At 49.4% G+C, this 19014-nt stretch overlaps 1 protein-coding gene across 1 annotated transcript; it reads right to left on the bottom strand.

The window, feature by feature from the left end:
- Window positions 1-47: 47 nt before the first annotated feature.
- BTBD18 (BTB domain containing 18) lies at window positions 48-9688 on the bottom strand. Its single transcript, XM_004585287.2, has 2 exons — window positions 9527-9688; window positions 48-2050 (listed from the first exon to the last, which is right to left on the bottom strand). The coding sequence occupies exons 1-2, from the start codon at window positions 9648-9650 to the stop codon at window positions 48-50; spliced, it is 2127 nt and encodes a 708-aa protein (XP_004585344.2). The 5' UTR covers window positions 9651-9688.
- Between the last annotated feature and the right edge of the window lie 9326 nt (window positions 9689-19014).

The following is a 19014-nucleotide window of genomic DNA, read 5'->3' as shown; positions in this document are numbered from 1 at the left end:
AGCACTTCCCACCGGCCCGAGGCCTCCACCCTGCCCTCCCCTGTCTACTACGTGAGTATATCGACCTCTGTCTCGGACTCCGAGGAAGGGTCAGGCCACACCGAGGGGATGCTGGGCACCAGCTGCCCCTCTGCTGGCCAGTCCACCACATCAATCTCTTCTGAACTGGGAGAAAGGCGGCCCAGAAGCTCCGGGTTACCAGCTGCCTCCTTTCCTGGCTCGGGGGCAGAGTTCAGTACCTCGTCCACTGTCAAAGGGACTTCCAGCCCCATGTCCACCCAGTCGCGGCAGGGAGGTGACAGGTCCCCAGAAGACTTCCTGGGAGAGTCCAACTGGAGCAGTTTGTCTCCCTGCCCACTCAGTGGCTGGGAACTGTTCACGTCAAGGTCTGGAGTCCAAGGGCCTTCCGCTGAAAGAACCTGTGCTGCACTTAGCTCAGAGGGCATGACAAGGGGGCTAAGGGACTCAACTGACTCTTTGTCGTCATGAACAGTTTCTTTGTCCAGTTCTGTGGGCCAGAGTTCCATTTCTGGCAAGCACCATTCTTCCCCTTCAATCCAGTCCTTTCCTGTTTCTGTGAAGTGGTAACTTGGGCTTCTGCAGCCTTCAGCCTCAGGACTTGCCAGAGAGCCCAAGGGCGGCTGCATGTGCGAGTCACAGAGCATGAAGTCCAGGATCTCCTCCAGTTCGCTGGTAGCAGCAGCGCTCGTGATGCGGTATTCCTCGGCTTCACAGGGCTGCTCCAGGAGGGCTGTGTCAAACACATAGGCCTCTCTACCGTCCATATCCAGCAGAGTGGATTCTTTCTCCGTGAGCTCCGAACTGGACCCCAGCTCGCCTTCTGACTTCACCGCTGGCTGGTCTGAGGAGGGGCTGGCAGACAGCAGGACGTCCGGTAGCCTGGAGCACACATGGGAGCCCAGACACAGCTCTCTCTCAGCAGACCGCATTTCCTGCTCATTAACTGAGGCTGCTTTGGTTCCTAGAGGCTCTTCTAAGCTGTCTCCTGGTTCTGGGGTCTGGGGCTTGTCCAGAGAGTTTTTGTGGGGAGGCTCTTGCACCACCTCCCAGCAAGTGCCGTTGACAATCTTGCGAAGTTTCACCCTGCCCACCTGCCCCTCCTCTGCGGAGTCCGGGTTAGGAGCCCTGACTTCAGGACTCCGCTTCTTGTTCCCGCCTGTTCTCCGGAGAGCTGATGGGCTTGGGGTGTTCTGTGAAGGACTAGCTTTCCCTGGCTTCTGCTTGTCCCCAGGGGCTTCCTTATTCATACTCCTCTGTCGCCAAAGACGCCGGCCAGGGGCTGCGGGCACTGGGCTCGGTCCACTTGGGATATCGGAAGGTTTTGCTGTAGAGACATCAGGAGGTGGCTTTGAACGACTCAGCCTGATTTTTCTGGGCAGCAGTCGCTCATCCACAGAGGGGTACAGGCTGGGTGAGGAAAGCACTGTGGGCCCCAGGGCAGGGTCGTTCCTGTTCTCCTTTGGCCCCTGACTGCGGCTGGGTGGAGAGCAGCTGCTTTCGGGTGGAGCCGGGCAGGCTCTGGCCTTCTTCTTGACGAGAGTGGTAGCCGAGCTCTCTGTACTTTGTCGTTGGCTCTTCTCCTGGGCTCCATCCTCCTTTCCTGAGGACTTCAGTCTTCCTGCTCCCAGAGGACAGGCAGTCTGGCCCACAGGCAGTGGGGTCCTGGGGCGGCGGCTGGGCACCACGACCCTGGCAGAGATGGGCATGGCACTTGGTAGCTGCAGGCACTCCCGGTTCAGCCTTCGTCCCTGTGGAACTTTCACCAGCTTCTCGCCCTCCAGCTGAAGAGATTCCAGCTCTGACACGCGGAGCTGGCGGGCAGCACAAAGTACATCCTGGGCTTCCTCTTGAGACACCTCCATCTCCGCCGTGTACAGGAAGTCCACTAGCTTCCTAAGGGTCTTGATCTTCAGGCCCCCCAGCTCCAGCACCACCTTCCGCCCCTGGGCTGGCCGCTCCCGCTCCAGGCGCTCTGTGAAGAAGGGGCTGCAGGCGGACAGGATGCAGCAGTGGGCTGGAACTGCCTCCCCTGGAGAGAAGGGCAAACACTCGTTATCAGCCTGGCATCTTAATGGGGTGAGCAGACTACTGCCCAGTGTCTCCTGCTGCTTCTCTTGTTTTTTCCCCCATTGTGGAAGTGGGGACATTTATTCCTTCTGCCTTTACTTCTGGCCTGACTTGAGAGCGCCTCCACCCATGGCAGAGCTGGGGTAAGTGCTCTTGGGCACACATGGCACTCGGCAGCTATCAGCATTTATCCACCTGTATTCTGTCCATCTCCTTTCCCTGAACATGAGAAGAGATCGTATTCACCCAGTTGCCCAAGCCTGAAAACTAGAAGTCCCTTGCTCTTGCTCCCATATCCATCCTGCTAATGACATGCCAATGAAGAAAGGAGTCATTTGCAGATACAGAGACACACGGGATTCCCCACTTTGTGGTTTTCTCTGCCAGTGACTGCAGCAGCCAGGGGCCCCGGACTGATTCAGGTCCCACAGGTGGGTGGCAGGGCTGGGCACTGGAGACATGACCTGCTGGCCCCCCAGGATGTGCTAGCAGGCAGCTGGGTCAGAGGAGCAGTGGGGATGGGAGTAGTGTGGGACGTGCACAGGGATGGCCTAACCCACTGTCCACTCTTGCCCGGCTTCTTGAGGGTTTACATGTGTTACCAGGCACTGCTGTAACAATTTTAGCAGTATTCATTTAATTTTTATTGCAGCCTTGTGAAGTTCCTATTACTATTCTATATTGATAAACTGAGGAATAGTTAAGTAACACACAACTGCACAGTTCCTAAGCAGCAGGGACACGATTTGAACCCAGAATCTGGCTACAGTCTGTAGTCTTGACTACTTCAGTAGGTCTGTAAATTCGCATAAATAGCTTGTATATTAGGACGGAGAGGTGCAGTGACAGAGGGGGAGAAGCGCAGAAAAAGTTGTTCCACCACGGATTCACTCCCCAGATGGCAGTAGCAGCTGCGGTTGGGCCAAGAACTCCTTCCAGGGCTCCTACTGGTGTAACCAGAACCGAAGAACTTGCAGCCATGATCTGCTTCCTTCCCAGGCACATCAGCAGGGAGGAGATTAGAAGCACAGCCACAAGGACTCGCCAGGATTCTGCCATGGGATGCCAGCAGGCCAAGGGCTGGTTAAGCCACAAGGTCATTCCTCCCCCCCGCCCTTTTAGGGTTTATTTATTTTACTGTAAAATCAGAATTACTAAGAGAGCAGAGAGGGAAAGACGGTTCTTCCACCCACTGGTTTACTCCCCAAATGGCTGCCATGACCACAGGTGGACAGGCCTGAAGCCAGGAGCCTGCAGCTTCCTCTGGCTCTCCCACGTGGGTGCAGGGTCCGAAGCGCTTGAGCCATTAGCAGGCAGAGGGATGAGACATGTAGTACCCAGGACACAAACGCACCCATGTGGGATGCTGGTGCCATAGGAAGAGGATTAGCTTGCTCTGCCTCTGTACTGGCCCGACCCTAGCCATCTCTGGTCAAACACCTCTTATAGTCTGTTCTATGCAATAAGGAACTATTTGCAGACCCCAGTTAGAGCTCTGAACCACTGTAAATGCTGTTCCCTCTGCTGCAGAATTGCTCCCCGTTTCCTCCTCCTCTTCGTCCTTTACCGCTCATCTATGCGGTCACATCTGCCCAAACTCTATCCCTCACCTCCTGAAGTCTACAAGGGATGCTCTTCTGTGCTCCTAAGTCAGCCTAGATTTACTCACTCTTTTTTTTTTTTTTTTTTTTTAGATTTTACTTTTATTGGAAAGGTGGATATACAGAGAGGAGGAGAGACAGAGAGGAAGATCTTCCGTCTGCTGGTTCACTCCCCAAGCAGCCGCAACGGCTGCAGCTGCACCAATCCGAAGCCAGGAGCCAGGAGCTCTTCCAGGTCTCCCACGCGGGTACAGGATCCCAAGGCTTTGGGCTGTCCTCGACTGCTTTCCCAGGCCACAAGCAGGGAGCTGGATAGGAAGTGAAACTGCCGGGATTAAAACCAGCAACCATATGGGATCCCAGCGTGTGCAACGCGAGGACTTTAACCACTATACTACTGCACTGAGCCCTTTACTAACTTTTAATTTTAAACAACTCATGCTTGTTTTTTTCATTTGCATTTGTAAGGCAGAGAATGAGCCAGCAACAGAGATCCTCCATCCACAGCCCCACTCCTCAGTGCCCACAGTACAACAGCCAGGGCTGGGAGCTCAGTCTGCATCCCCCTACTCTGGAGCCAGGGACTCAGTGCCTGGCCGCCACCTACTGCCCAGGCTGCAGATCTCCAAGAAGCTGGGACTGGAACTCACCCTCAACACGGGATGCAGGATTCCTAACCACCATGCCCAATGCCTGCTCCCAAGTATGAATGCACCGCAGTTACTTAAATACACTGGCTATTGGAGTTTCTCTTCCTTAAAGGACCTTTTCCACCATTTATCGTATGCCCAAACAGCATAATAGCAAAAAACAAGCAACTGACACTATTTTACTTCGAATGAATAGATCAATCTGAGTTCCATGCATTTACTAAGAAAATCAGTAAATCCCTTACCTCTAGGCCACGGTTCACATCTAATGCACCAGGAGACAGCTGGTGGAGAGCCAGGCACTGGAGCCCTACTTGGGCAACGTGGCTGGAGTTCTAGCATCCTGGCTTTGGGCTGGTGAAGCCCCACTTGTGGGTACTTGGGGAGTGAGTCAGCAGGTGTTAGAGCTGTGTCATTCTGCCTTTCACACAGATAAATAAACATTCTGAGAAAACAAATATATACTGGCTCCTGACTCCTACTATTTTTACTTATAACCAAGATCTCTTTCATGCTGACTTAACAGTTCGAGTGTGAAAGGAAAAGGTGAAAATAAGCTTTTTATTTTTAGCTCTAACAACGAACAACCAAAATCAAATTTAAGCCAAGAGCTTGGCAAGGAAATAGCAAATATGTAATACCATCATCTAACACTTATATGGTGGCTAGTATGCCAAAATACTGCTCTAAATATGGCCTATGTGTTGTCTTAATGTTTACAAGCATTCCATTATATTATTTATCTTTAATAAAAGTTCAATGCCTTTAAAAAACAAAAAGTACTCTTAAGGCAAGCATTTGACATAATCATGGTCTCTTGGGAAATGTGCCTGACTAGAGTTCGAGTCCTGCCTCCTTGGCCTGTCGGCTGATACCTCCTGGGAAGCAGAAGATGATGGCTCAAGTTGTTGGGTTCTCGCTGACATATGAGAGGCCGGAACTGAGCGCTAGGCTCAAGGCTTGTCCTGGCTCAAGCCTGCCTGCTAACAGTATTTTGGCTGCTAAGGGTATTTTGGGAGTTGCAGGCATTTGGGGAGTAAACCAGGAATGCAAAAAAAAATCTTTCTTTTTTAAAGATGTATTTTATTTTTATTGGAAAGGCAAAATACATAGAGGGCAAGAGACAGAGGAAGATCTTCCGTCCATTGTTTCACTCCCCAAGCAGCCACAATGACCAGAGTTGAACCAATTCAAAGCCAGGAGCCAGGAGCCTCTTCTGAATCTCCCACGCGGGTGCAGGGTCCCAAGGCTTTGGGCTGTCCTCGACTGCTTTCCCAGACCACAAGCAGGGAGCTGGATGGGAAGTGGGGCTGCTGGGATTACAACCGGTGGCCATACAGCATCCTGGTGCATGCAAGGCAAGGACTTTAGCCACCAGGGTACCGTGCTGGACCCACAAAAGATCTGTCTCTTCTTTCTGTAAATACGATTTTCCAATAAAATTAAATAAATTTCCAAAACAAATGTTTTAAAGCCCTCACTCTTTAAAAAAAAAGATTTATTTATTTTTATTGGAAAGGCAGATACACAGAGAGGAGGAGAGAGAGGAAGGTCCTTCGTCCGATGGTTCACACCCCGAGCGGCCACAATGGCTGGGACTGTGCCAATCCAAAGTCAGGAGCCAGGAGTCTCCTCCAGGTCTCCCACACGGATGCAGGGCCCCAAAGCTTTGGGTCATCCTCCACTGCATTCCCAGGCCACAGGCAGGGAGCTGGATGGGAAGTGGGGTTGCCAGGATTAGAACCGGCATACTGCAGCGTTAAAGGAGAGGACTTTAACAGCTACGCTATCGTGCCAGGCCCAGCCATCTTGAAAACAATAAGTGTAAAGGCTAGTGTGGTGGTTCAGTTAGTTAATCCTCCTCCTGCGAGCACCAGGATCCCATGTGGGTGCCAGTTCGAATCCCGGCAGTTCCACCTCCCTCCCAGCTCCCTGCTTGTGGCCTGGGGAAGCAGTCAAGGATGGCCCAAAAGCTTGGGATCCTGCACCCATGTGGGAGACTGGAAGAGGCTCCTGGCTCCTGATCGGCTCAGCTTTGGCCATTGTGGCCGCTTGGGGAGTGAACCAGTGTATGGAATATCTTCTCTGTCTTTCCTTCTCTCTGTATATCTGCCTTTTCAATAAAAATAAATAAATATTTTTTAAAACGATGGTGGCCCCAGAGTGGTAGCCTAGTGGCTACAGTCCTCGCCTTGCATGTGCCGGGATACCAGAAGGGTGCCAATTCTTATTCCCCATCTTGCATCCTGCTCTCTGCCTGTGTCCTGGGAAAGCAGTCAAGGACAGCCCAAAGCCTTGGGACCCTGCATCCGTGTGGGAGACCCAGAAGAGGCTCAGGACTCCTGGCTTTGGAGCGGGACAGCTCTAGTCATTGAAGCCGCTTGAGAGTGAATCAACGGACAGAAGATCTTCCTTTCTCTCTCTCCTCCTCTCTGTATATCAGACTTCCCAATAAAAGTAAAATAAATCCTTTAAAAAATTTAAATAAAAATATTAAAGAAGGATCTTGATTTTCTTTTTTAGTCCTCAGAGACGCATTAGTCTTTGAGCAGCAGGTATTAACGTCACGACGTTGTAAATTTCTATTTTTCTTCATGTTGTCGATTTTCTTTTGTGACTTTTCATTTAAGGGGATGTACAATAACTGCAAAGGAGACTATCATATTCAGATGTGAGGCTACAATGCAGTATGCCTCTTTACTTCCAGATCAAAGATAGACTAGCAATGAAACTGTTAAATTTATCTTGCCAATAGATTGCTGGACTCTGCCATTGTCCATGCCCACAATGATGGACTTATGACTGTTTATGAACGACTATACTATTGTAATAATATAGGGGAAATCAGTGTGTACGTGGAAGGGGATTTAAGAAGGGGGCTAGGGAAATCCCTGAAGCTATGGAACTGTATCATATAATAATATGATAGCGTAGTGGTTAAAGTCCTTGCCTTGAATGCGCCAGGATCCCATATGAGCACCGGTTCTAATCCTGGCGGCCCAGCTTCCCATCCAGCTCCCTGCCTGTGGCCTGGGAGAGCAGTTGAGGACGGCCCAAAGCCTTGGGACTCTGCACCCGCGTGGGAGATCTGGCAGAGGCTCCTGGCTTCAGACTGGTTCAGTTCTGGCCAATGCAGACACTTAGGGGGTGAATCATCAGATGGAAGATCTTCCTCTCTTGTCTCTCCTCCTCTCTGTGTATCTGCCTTTCCAATAAAAATAAATAAATCTTTTAAAAATTAGTAATAGTAATAAAAGAGAAAAAAATATTTGAGTGGCCTGGCGCAGTTGCCCAGAAGAAAAATCTGTCTTGCAGCTGCTGGGATCGCCTATGCACCAGTTCGACTCAGGGCTCCCACACCTCCCATCCAGCTCCTTGATTGTGGCCTGGGAAAGCAGTCAAGGATGGTCCAATGTCTAAACACACGTGCGAGTCCCAGAAGAAGCTTCTAGCTTTGGATCAGCTCAGCTCTGGCCGTTGCAGCCACCTGGGAAATGATCCAGAGGATGGAGGATCTTTCTGTATCTGTTTCTCTCTGTAAATCTGTCTTTCCAATAAAAAGTAAGTATTTTAGGTCTGGCTTGCATAGCCAGGATCCCATACAGACACCGGTTCATGTCCCAGCTGCTCTACTTCCCTTCCGGCTCCCTGCTTGTGGCCCGGGAAATCAGTGGAAGATGGCCCAAAGTCTTAGGACCCTGCAACCGCGTGGGAGACCCAGAAGCTCCTGGCTCCAGATCAGCTCTGCTCTGGCCATTAAGGCCACGTGGGGAGGAACCAGCGGATGGAAGATCTTTCTGTATTTGCTTCTCCTTGTATATCTGGCTTTGCAATAAAAATAAATAAATCTTTTTTTTTGTTAAGGCTTATTTTTATTACAAAATCAGATATACTGAGAAGAGAAGAGACAGACAGGAAGATCTTGCGCCCGATGATTCACTCCCCAAGTGACCGCAATGGCCAGTGCAACGCCAATCCAAAGCCAGGAGCCAGGAACTTCCTCCAGGTCTCCCACGCGGATACAGGGTCCCAAGGCTTTAGGCCGTCCTCAACTGCTTTCCCAGGCGACAAGCAGGGAGTTGGATGGGAAGCTGGGCCGCCAGGATTAGAACTGGTGACCATGTGGGATCCTGGCTTGTTGAAGGCGAGGACTTTAGCCGCTAGGCCATGCCGGGCCCAAAAGTAAATAAATTAAAAAAAAATAATAATCTTTAAAAAATATCTTAGAAATGTTTATGTATACTCATACATTTATGTGTATATACATATATATTATCCCATTTACTATTAGTTTGGGCCAAAAGCCAAGTGGGGCGCTGGCACCTTATAATCTTTTCCCACATGAGTGGCAATAACCCAGTGACCTGAGGCATCTCCGCTGTCTTCGCAGTAGTAGGGAGACAGTCAGGGCCCGGAGACAGGCAGCAGATCCAGACACTCTGATGCAGGACACAAGCATGCTAAATGATCTTTTAAATTTCACTGTGTGTGAGAGGGAGGGAGGTTTTCCATCCTGTGGTTCACGTTCCACATGTTCTCAACAGCCGGGATATAGCCAAAGGCAAGGTACCCGTCTAGGTCTCCCATGTGGGTGGCAGGAAACAGTACTTTCTGCACGATCTGCTGTGGAATGCATTAATAAAAGCTGGACTGGGGGCCCGGCGGCGTGGCCTAGCGGCTAAAGTCCTCGCCTTGAAAGCCCCGGGATCCCATATGGGCACCAGTTCTAATCCCGGCAGCTCCACTTCCCATCCAGCTCCCTGCTTGTGGCCTGGGAAAGCAGTCGAGGACGGCCCAAAGCCTTGGGACCCTGCACCTGCATGGGAGACCTGGAAGAGGTTCCTGGTTCCCGGCATCGGATCGGCGCGCATCGGCCCGTTGCGGCTCACTTGGGGAGTGAATCATCGGATGGAAGATCTTCCTCTCTGTTTCTCCTCTCTGTATATCTGACTTTGTAATAAAATAAATAAATCTTTTTTTAAAAAAAAAAAAGCTGGATTGGATGTGGAGTAGCTGGGACAGGAACCAAAAACAGAAATGCAATGCGATTATCCCAAGTGGCAACTTGGGTGCTATGCCAAAACCAGTCCCTTAACTGGTATCTGACGAGGCTAAACACTCACCATGCACTTCACATTTTATGTTATTTTATGGTTAGTTTTCAGTCTGTCCCCACAAGTTTCTTACCTTCTGCCTGCAGAAGGACATCACAAAACACACCACTCTGCTGCTGGTGATGAAGTTGCAGAAAAGCTAGCCGGAGGAACCGAGGGTTCCTGTATAGGATTTTGGAACTGGCAGGGGAGAACATCTTGGGAACTTCTTAACAAAGAGGTTTTCACAGGTCAGGTTCCTATGGGTAAGATTATACATTTCAGAAACATGATTATATTGATTTTATTTTTTGTCTTTGAAATGACAGGCAAGTTTTGTGAAAATGAGAGAGACAGTAAGGAGTTGGGGAAGGACAGTCCAGAAAGCATATAATCATAATGGTTAGAGACAGAGACAGACCTCGGATTGTGGCCTGGCACCGTGAACTTATTTGTGTAGTTGTGTAACCTCAAGCAGGGGATTTTAACTTATCTGAGTGTCAATTTCTGTGCCAATGAAATGAAAATAGCAGTACTCACCTTGTAGGGCTGTTTAAAAAATTTTAAAAGTCAATGTAAATAAAATAACGTAACCTAGCATGTGCCTGGCACAACAGAACTATCACCTCCCAAAAGGCAACTTTTGATTGCTATTTCTGCTCTTCAACCTTCCTTATTCCAATTATCACTGAGACTCAAAGACCCGGCTTCTGAGCACGGCACAGCGTAAAACCCTCCATGTTAACACCTTTCTAGAAACACCCCTGCAGGAAGCCATCGGGAGCCTCTGCTCGGCGCTCGCTCTAGCCAGCAGAGGGTGCACCAGAGGGTGCACCGTGAAGCCAAGAAGGCTCCCGCCTCAGCAGGAAGTTCCCTCAGAATTGAAGCCACCACTACCCTCGCTTCAAAATCCCTTCTCAAAGGCAGCCTCACAGGCCTTGGGGGCTGCCAGGGGCTGCCCTTTCATTGCAACTCTCTGGTTAATTACCTGAGTAAAACCAAGGCTAAGCTGGTTAAGCGTCCACCCCCTCCCCACACCAATGATATTCTCATGTCGGGTCTACCATGTTTCCGGTTCTTTGCACCGCAATCCCCACAGTCACTGCTTGGTCGCGTTCCCTTCCTGGCATGTAGTTGTTGTTGTTATTATTATTATTTTGTCAGGTGGCACTGAGGGTCCAAATGGCTCACGTCCAAAGTATAAGGAAATAAGAGTGAAGAGGCACATTAAGAAAGGGGCGGGCGCCACTCCAATCCCAGCAGAGAGGCACGGGTGGAGGGTGGCCGCTGCTGCACCGGCCCGGGGACACCTCCCCGGCCCCCCAGCCCCTGGCCTCGGCCCCAGGGCCCGACCTGGGATGGCCCTGCTGTAGGCTTTGCTGCTCTCGTCCCTCCTGGGCTGGCTCCTCTGTCCAGGCTGCTGCTTCGCCAGAGTGGCCCAAAGCAGCGCGGGTGGGCCAACGGTCCGCGTGGTTCTAGTCCTCGTCCAGAACCAGAGAAATGGGGCTTGGCGGGGGAAGCACGGCTTCGGACAAGGCCCTGCAGAGCTGGATGCCCCGACAGCCCCGGGTGCCCGGGCCCAACTCCCTGGGAGAGAGAGGGACCTCTCCGCGCAGTGGTTTCTGGGAATGGGGGCTTGTGGCGGAACCCGGAGGCCTGAACTCAGGGCTGACCCTCTACGCCACCTGTGGCCACAGGGGCTTTGCAGTCCCTTGTGGAGCTTTCCACATGCACCGGGGAGCTGTTCACAGCCAGGGCCTGAGGCCGCGCGACCCACGCGCGCTGCTGCGGGCACCGCCCTCGCGCACGGCGGTGCGACGCCCGCCAAAGCGTCCTTCCTCCTTCCCCAGCCCTCGGGCCTACGTTGCCGGAGCACGTCATCCCCATTGGCCGAGGGCTCCGGCGAGAACCAATCAGAGCACGAGGAGAGCTTTGGGCGGGAGGCAAAGTCTCGAGGGACTTGGCTGAGGGAAGATGGCTGGGCGGCTGTGAGAGGTAGGGGGAAGGGCCCTCGCGGGAGGAACTCCGACAAGAGCCGATTGGGACACTCGCCCAGGGTGGGTCCCAACGCCTTTGTAAGACACTTCTATCCTCCCATTGAAGGGGCTGCACATGTGTTTGTCCCTGCTAAGAGCTTGCCAAGGCTTCCTGGAGGAAGAAGTTTCTGGATGGTTCTACTGGCGCATTGTTCCCGATACTTTCATCTAGACTTCTTTAAGGCCTGAGATGTTCCGGAACAAAGTTTTTGGGCCAGTGTCTGAATTCAGGTGTCCCGCCCCTTCAAGGTTTCACCCCAGTTATCTCAAACCCGTGACCTAACAGAGTTGCGGAAATTTCTGCCTGGACTGGTCTGTTGGGACCTTGTAGAGACTGTTTATTTAGCATAGTTCCTGACTGGAAACAGCTAAAAGTTAAATGATCTCAAATGAATGTTTACAGGGAATGCCAACCTACCCTACGAAGCTCTACAGTCATTTGGCTTGGGAGTATTAGAATCCAAGCCTTGGTCCAGCTCTGGGAGAAAATGGCGGGGCTGCAAGGCCATTGGTAAGGAAGTGTGGGTGACAACCAAGCAACCACTTACCTGGAAGGGACAAAATGAGGGAGGTGAGCAGTATCATGTATCTGGGTATGCCTCTATCGATATTCAACACTTTTTTTTTATTTACTTATTTTTATTGGAAAGGCAGATACATGGAGAGACAGAAAGGTTTTGCGTCTGCTGGTTCACTCCCCAAATGGCTGCAACCGCCGGAGCTGAACTGATCCGAACCAGGAGCCAAGGATCTCGTTCGGGTTCCCCATATGGGTTCAGGCTCCCCATGGGGGCTTTGGGCTGTAAACCACTGCCCTCCCAAGCCACAGCACGGAACTGAAAGGGAGGTGGAGCAGCTGGGACATGAACTGGTGCCCATATGGGATCCTGGTGGTTGCAAGGTGGGGATTTTAAAGCCACTAGGCTATTCTGCCCGGCACCTCTTCAACACCTTTTCAAAAAATGTCTGGCAATGTCCAACAGAAATGGTTCAAGACTTGTATTTCCAAGTTAGGCGTTGTTTTCCTTACTTTGAAGCCTGATGCGAAAAGAAACAAGGAAGAGAAGAAGTGTTCGGTTGTGGTTGTCATATTTTGAAGGGAAAGCAGTGTTTGTGAAAAGATGTAAAGCTTGGTAGGAGGAGGATGGATTTTAGACATCAGTGGCACAGGTGCACGCGCACGCCACACACACACACACACAAGTGAACAGAGGCAACAACAATGGTGTGTGGCGCTACTGGAGGATCAAGACACACTGGGCCGGCTGGGTGCTAGTGGCGAGTCCATGGGGTGCGAAGGGACAGAGAGATCATCTTGTCAAGATAGTGCCAGCAGCACTGAAATGCACTCTCAGCAAGTAGACAGGACCTGTTTTTTGGCTTCTGTTCTTCAGTCCAACACCATTTTAATTTCTGTTTATAGGGTTTCAGAGAGACCCGATAAATGGCTGCCCTCTCCACGGTTTGAAAAATGACACACTTTGGAATCTAACGTGTAGCCACCAGAGGGTGGAAAGGAGTAAAAATCGTTTGTTTTTATTTGTGTGACTAGCCAGTTTTCTGCTGAAATGGAAGTTGAGATTGTCCCGCTTTTCCTTGGTGCTTACAGCTTTAGTCTGTGTTAGCATTGGAATCGTCACGGCATCACATTTCACCAGATGTAATCATTTGATATTGCTTTTTGGAACTCATTTTTTTCTCTCAGCTTGTTCCTAAACTCCTCACTATTTTCTGGTATTTTGTTTCTTTGTGTTTGTGTGTGGTGGTGTTTGCGGGTTGGGAGGTTAAACTTTGAGGGTTATAAAACTGAGCAATGAATGTAATGTCCATGCATCTAAACAAAGAAGAAAGAGAAAAAGCAAAGGAAAACAACGTCCCCGTGCCTGTAAACCGTCTCTCCAGCCCTCTGTCTTCTGTCCTTATTGCTCACCTGATCTACACTGCTGTCCCTATAAGCTGTGGGTGCAGTAGTGTCGAATTAATCTTGCTTTCAACTTTACCTCTTTTTTCATCTATTGTGTGAATCTTTTCGCCAGACTTTTCAAAATGCGGTTTAGATCATGTCATTCTGTTTCCAACCTCCAAAGGTTTCTCTCTAGCAACAGAATGAAGTTTCGGACTCACAGAGACCTCCCTGTTCTCTGAGTCTCACCTCTCTCCTCATTTTCAGCATCTCAGCTGGCTGGGATTTGTTTTGCCCCTGGTCCTATCTTCTGTTTGGTTTCTTACCAGTAAGAGTTCAACTTTAAAAAACAAAAACAACAATAAAAAAAACAGGGCCTGTGGGCCCGGCAGCGTAGCCTAGCAGCTGAAGTCCTTGCCTTGAACGCCCTGGGATCCCGTATGAGTGCCGGTTCTAATCCCGGCAGCTCCACTTCCCATCCAGCTCCCTGCTTGTGGCCTGGGAAAGCAGTCGAGGACGGCCCAATGCATTGGGATCCTGCACCCGCGTGGGAGACCTGGAGGAGGTTCCAGGTTCCCGGCTTCGGGTCAGCGCGCACCGGCCCGTTGCGGCTCACTTGGGGAGTGAATCATCAGACGGAAGATCTTCCTCTCTGCCTCTCCTCCTCTCTGTATATCTGGCTGTAATAAAATGAATAAATCTTTAAAAAAAAAAAAACAGGGCCTGGTCTGGACACTAAAAGTCCTCGCCTTGAATGCGCTGGGATCCCATATGGGTGTCGGTTTTAATCCTGGTGGGCACCCCCCACTTCCCATTCAGCTCCCTGCTTGTGGCCTGGAAAAGCAGTAGAGGATGGCCCAAAGCCTTGGGACCCTGCACCCACGTGGGAAACCTGGAAGAAGCTCCAGGCTCCTGGCTTCAGATTGGCTCAGCTGTGGCCATTGAGGCTGCTTGAGGAGTGAATCATCGGACGGAAGATCTTCTCTTTTTTTTTTTTTTTTTAAGATTTTATTATTATTGGAAAGCCAGATATACAGAGAGGAGGAGAGACAGAGAGACAGATCTTCCATCCGATGATTCACTCCCCAAGTGAGCCGCAACAGGCCGGTACGCGCCAATCCGATGCCGGGAACCAGGAACCTCTTCCGGGTCTCCCACGCGGGTGCAGGGTCCCAAAGCTTTGGGCCGTCCTCGACTGCTTTCCCAGGCCACAAGCAGGGAGCCGGATGGGAAGTGGAGCTGCCGGGATTAGAACTGGCGCCCATATGGGATCCCGGGCGTTCAAGACGAGGACTTTAGTCGCTAGGCCACGCCGCCGGGCCCCTTCTCTGTCTTTTTCCTCTCTGAATATCTGACTTCCCAATAAAAATAAAAATAAAATAAATCTTTAAAAAAATAAAAAGAACAGTTTGATTGAAATATTGACTCTTCTAAGAGTTTGTGCTTTACATACAATCAAAAGCAAGCTTTAAGTCACTTTTTTCAAGATTTATTTTTATTGGAAAGTCAGATATATAGAGAGAGGAGGAGAGACAAAAATATCTTTCGTCTGATGATTTACTCCCCAAGCAGCCACAACGGCCAAAGCGGAGCTGATCTGAAGCCATGAGCCTGGAGCTCTTCTGGGTCTCCCACGCGGGTGCAGGGTCCCAAGGTTTTGGGCCATCCTTGACTGCTTTCCCAGGCCACAAGCAGGGAGCTGGATGGGAAGTGGAGCTGCCGGGATTAGAACCGGCGCCCATATGGGATCCTGGCGCGTTCAAGGCGAGGACTTTAGCTGCTAGGCCACCATGCCAGGCCCTTCTTTAAGCCATTCTTATCAACCTGATCAAATCTCTACATAGAGCTCTACCTGCATTATCTTTTTAAAAATTTGCTTATTTATTTTTTAAAGATTTATTTTTATTGGAAAGGCAGACATACAGAGAGGAGGAGACACAGAGAGGAAGATCCTCGGTCCGATGATTCACTCCTCAAGCAGCCGCAGTGGCTGCAGCTGAGCCAATCCGAAGCCAGGAGCCTGGAGCTTCTTCCAGGTTTCCCACGTGGGTGCAGGGTCCCAAGGCTTTGGGCCATCCTCTGCTGTGTTTCCAGGCCACAGGCAGGGAGCTGGATGGGAAGTGGAGCAGCCAGGACATGAAGCAGTGTCCATAGAGGATTCTAATGCTACAGGCTGAGAGTTAGCCTACTAAGCCACTGCATGGGTCCCCATCTACATTATCTTTATTAATCTCTTTCCCTGCCAATGAATGAAACCTCTGTAAAAGCAGGAAACATGTCTGTTTTATTATCCTTGATATGTAGCTCATAGTATATGCTCAAAATAAACCTGAGTGGAACTAATCTTTTTATTCTCAATTAACTAGCTGTAAACAATTTTCTGAGTTAGTGTTAAGGCTTGCGATGTTTTATTTGGAGGCAGCTATTTTAGTTAAATTCAAATTTTAACATCTTTTCCATTAAAGAGTTCTTTCTTGATTGGTATGTAATTATATTTTGAATGTTATCTACAAATGCATTAATTTTAAATGACTTGCCATGGATTGAAGAAATTAGTCAGCAAAGAGACTTCCCTCATTAATGCAGCCGTTGGTGAATGTAATGTGTGAGACGAAGTCGGCTGGGGAGATTAGACTGGAACACTAAGGATGCCACGGACACCTGCTGGAAGTTTATTTCCTGGAGGGGAGACAACACAGCCAGACACACACACATATGCACGCTTGTGTTCACGTGCTGAAAAGCAAAGGGAAGGCAGAATACTTGCGCATTGTAAGCTCTGATGTGAAGAAAGCAAGACCAATGTGTCTAGAAAAACCTTAGAGCATTCTAGAATATGACTGTGATCTGGGATTCAATGAATCTGTAAACATTTCTTATTGCTGATTGTTTTCCTTTGGTAATCATGTATGGTTTTCCAACTTGCTACAGGGAAAAGAAAAATGGGAAAAGATTCTAAAGTAATGAGACTTCAAGACTTCATATCTTGTTATGGCTGTTTTATTTTGCATTCTTGGTTGTTTAAAGCCTGCCAGAAAATGGTGTGGTGCCTGGTTTTCCAGCATTGTCAGGAAAATCTTTTTTAAATTTTATTTTCTTCAAGGTTTATTTATTTTTATCGGAAAGTCAAATTTAGAGAGAGAAGGAGAAAGATACTCTGTCTGCTGGTTCATTTTCCAAGCTGCCGCAAAGGCTGGAGCTGCGCCAGTCCAAAGCCAGGAGCTCTTCCGGGTCTCCCACACGGGTGCAGTGTCCCAATGCATTGGGCCGTCCTCAACTGCTTTCCCAGGCCACAAGCAGGGAGCTGGATGGGAAGAGGAGCTACCGGGATTAGAACCGGCGCCCATATGGGATCCTGGTGCCCATATGGGATCCTGGTGTGTGCACGGCAAGGACTTTAACCACTACGCTATTGCGCTGGGCTCACTTTTTTAAATTAAAAAATTAACTACTTAGTTTATTTGAAAGACAGAATACAAGAGAGAGAAAGATCTTCCACCACTTGCTCATTTCCACACAGCTGCAGTTGGGCCAGCCCAAAGTCAGGAGCCTAGAACTTTATCCAGGTCTCCCACATGAGTGGCGGGGGAGCTATCTTCCAGTGTTTTCCCAGCCACATTAGTAGGAAGCTAGATTGGAAGCAGAGCAGTCGGGCCTCCAACTGGCACTGGTGTGGAATGCCAGCCTCTCTGGCAGCTGTTACGGCTGTTATGCCATCATACCAGCTTCTTACAGAAACTCATTCTGGACTCCGTAGAACAATTGTGTGTGCGACTATAGACCAAGTAACGGGGGTAGTTGATGATTATATCAGATTGGTTATTACGGAACATTCTGTGAGGAAGTAAGAATTTTTTTTTAAGGATTCATTTATTTTTTTTTCATACTATTTTTTTTAAAGATTTATTTTATTTTCATTACAAAGACAGATATACTGAGAGGAGGAGAGATAGAGAGGAAGTGGAGCTGCCGGGATTAGAACCAGCAGCCATATGGGATCAAGGCGAGGACCTTAGCCACTAGGCCACGCCACCAAGCCCAGGATTCATTTATTTTTATTGGAAAGGCAGATATACAGATAGGAGTAGAGATTACAGATAGGAGGAGAGCCAGGTAGGAGGAGAGGATCTTCCATCCGATGATTCACTCCCCAAGCGGCCGCAATGTCTGAAACTGTGCTAATCCAAAGCCAGGAGCCTGGAGCCTCTTCCAGGTCTCCCGCGCGGGTGCAGGGTCCCAAGGCTTTGGGCTATACTCTGTTGCTTTCCTAGGCCACAAGCAGGGAACTGGATGGGAAGTAGGGCTTGCAGAATTAGAACTGGTGCCCATATGGTATCCTGGTGCTTGCAAGGCTAGGACTTTAGCTGCTAGGCTACCGCATTGGGTCCAATTTTAAAAACTTTTTAAAAGATTTATTTATTTTTATTTGAAAGGCACAGAGAAGGAGCGACACACATACACAGGTCTTTGTTCGGTTATCTAATGGTAGCAATGGCCAGAATTACTGTGGTCTAATGCCAGGAGCCAGGAGCATGTGGCACGTATGCCATCCTCTACTGCCCTCCCGGGCCATTAGCAGGGAAATTGATCAATAGTGGAGCACATGGGCCATGAACCAGCACCCAAATTGGATGCCAGTGCAACAGGCTGAGGATTAACTGGCTATGCTACCGTGCTGCCACCCCCCCCCCCCAAACATTTCTTAATGTTATTTTTCTGTACTCCTTAATTTAGGCCAAAATAAAAATGTTTTAACTAAGTCATCTTAAACCTGAAGTTCTCCCCAAATCAAATTTTCTTGATTTGATATTTGCTTGTCTTTATTCATACTATTATTCTGTTTAAATTTACTATTTGTTCGATTTTACTTAGTATTTCTGTCAATCTCCAATGATTTTGACTTGAAATCAAATGAGAAGACAATGATTTTTCCTTAACAGCTTAGTGGATTCTGCTTTCTTCCAGGTCAGAGTAGATAAAGTAAAACTATTAACAATTCCAGGCATTTATGTTTTTTTCTAACCAGCTCTTAATGCCGTTAAACCAAAACACTGAAACTGCGAGTTTACCTCGAAGACCCCTGCCATCCCAGGGAACGCACGGTCGTCGCCGGCTCGCTCTCCTCCCTTCCCGGCTTCCTCTGGGAAAATGCTTTGGGATAGGAAGCAACCAACCCAACAGCAGCAGGCAAATCAAATCAGCTCGTTTCTAGTTTTCCCCGGGGAAAGGAAGGAAGGTGCCGAACATCCCCTGGCCCGGTCCACGGCGCCCCCCGCTCTCCCAGCCAGAGAACCTCGCGTTTACCTAGCCACACCCGCCTCCCAAGCCCAGCTCCGCTGTGATTCCTAGGGTGCTGTATAGGCTCCGCTTTAAATATAAATATATATAAAACTTCCCCCTGTCTCTTTCCTCCTCCTCCTCCTTTCTCTCTCTTTTTTTTAATTTCCTATAATAAAGTTTCCTATTGGATACAGTCATCTCCCTGATTTATGCTTGGCTCCTATTGGAAGCTCACAGGGCTGACATCACTTAGGAAAGCGAGGGGGTAGGGCTGCCAGATCAGTTTGTCACCACCCAGGCTCCTTTGCCTTTGGCTGGGTGCAACTTCCATTTTAGGTGTTGGATCTGGGGGGAAAAAAAAGA

This window comes from Ochotona princeps, chromosome 4 (genome assembly GCF_030435755.1).
Source record: "Ochotona princeps isolate mOchPri1 chromosome 4, mOchPri1.hap1, whole genome shotgun sequence".
Lineage (NCBI taxonomy): Eukaryota > Metazoa > Chordata > Mammalia > Lagomorpha > Ochotonidae > Ochotona > Ochotona princeps.
This window is presented reverse-complemented; position numbering and strand designations above follow the sequence as displayed.

What these genes read in the sequence shown, in the direction of transcription:
- BTBD18 (XM_004585287.2), bottom strand. Translation starts at nt 9,650, where the DNA reads ATGTTCTCCCCTGCCAGTTCCAAAATCCTATACAGGAACCCTCGGTTC. An exon ending in TGTCCTTCTGCAGGCAGAAG is followed by an intron (nt 2,051 to 9,526) that starts GTAAGAAACTTG and finishes CCTTCTCTCCAG; the next exon opens with GGGAGGCAGTTCCAGCCCAC.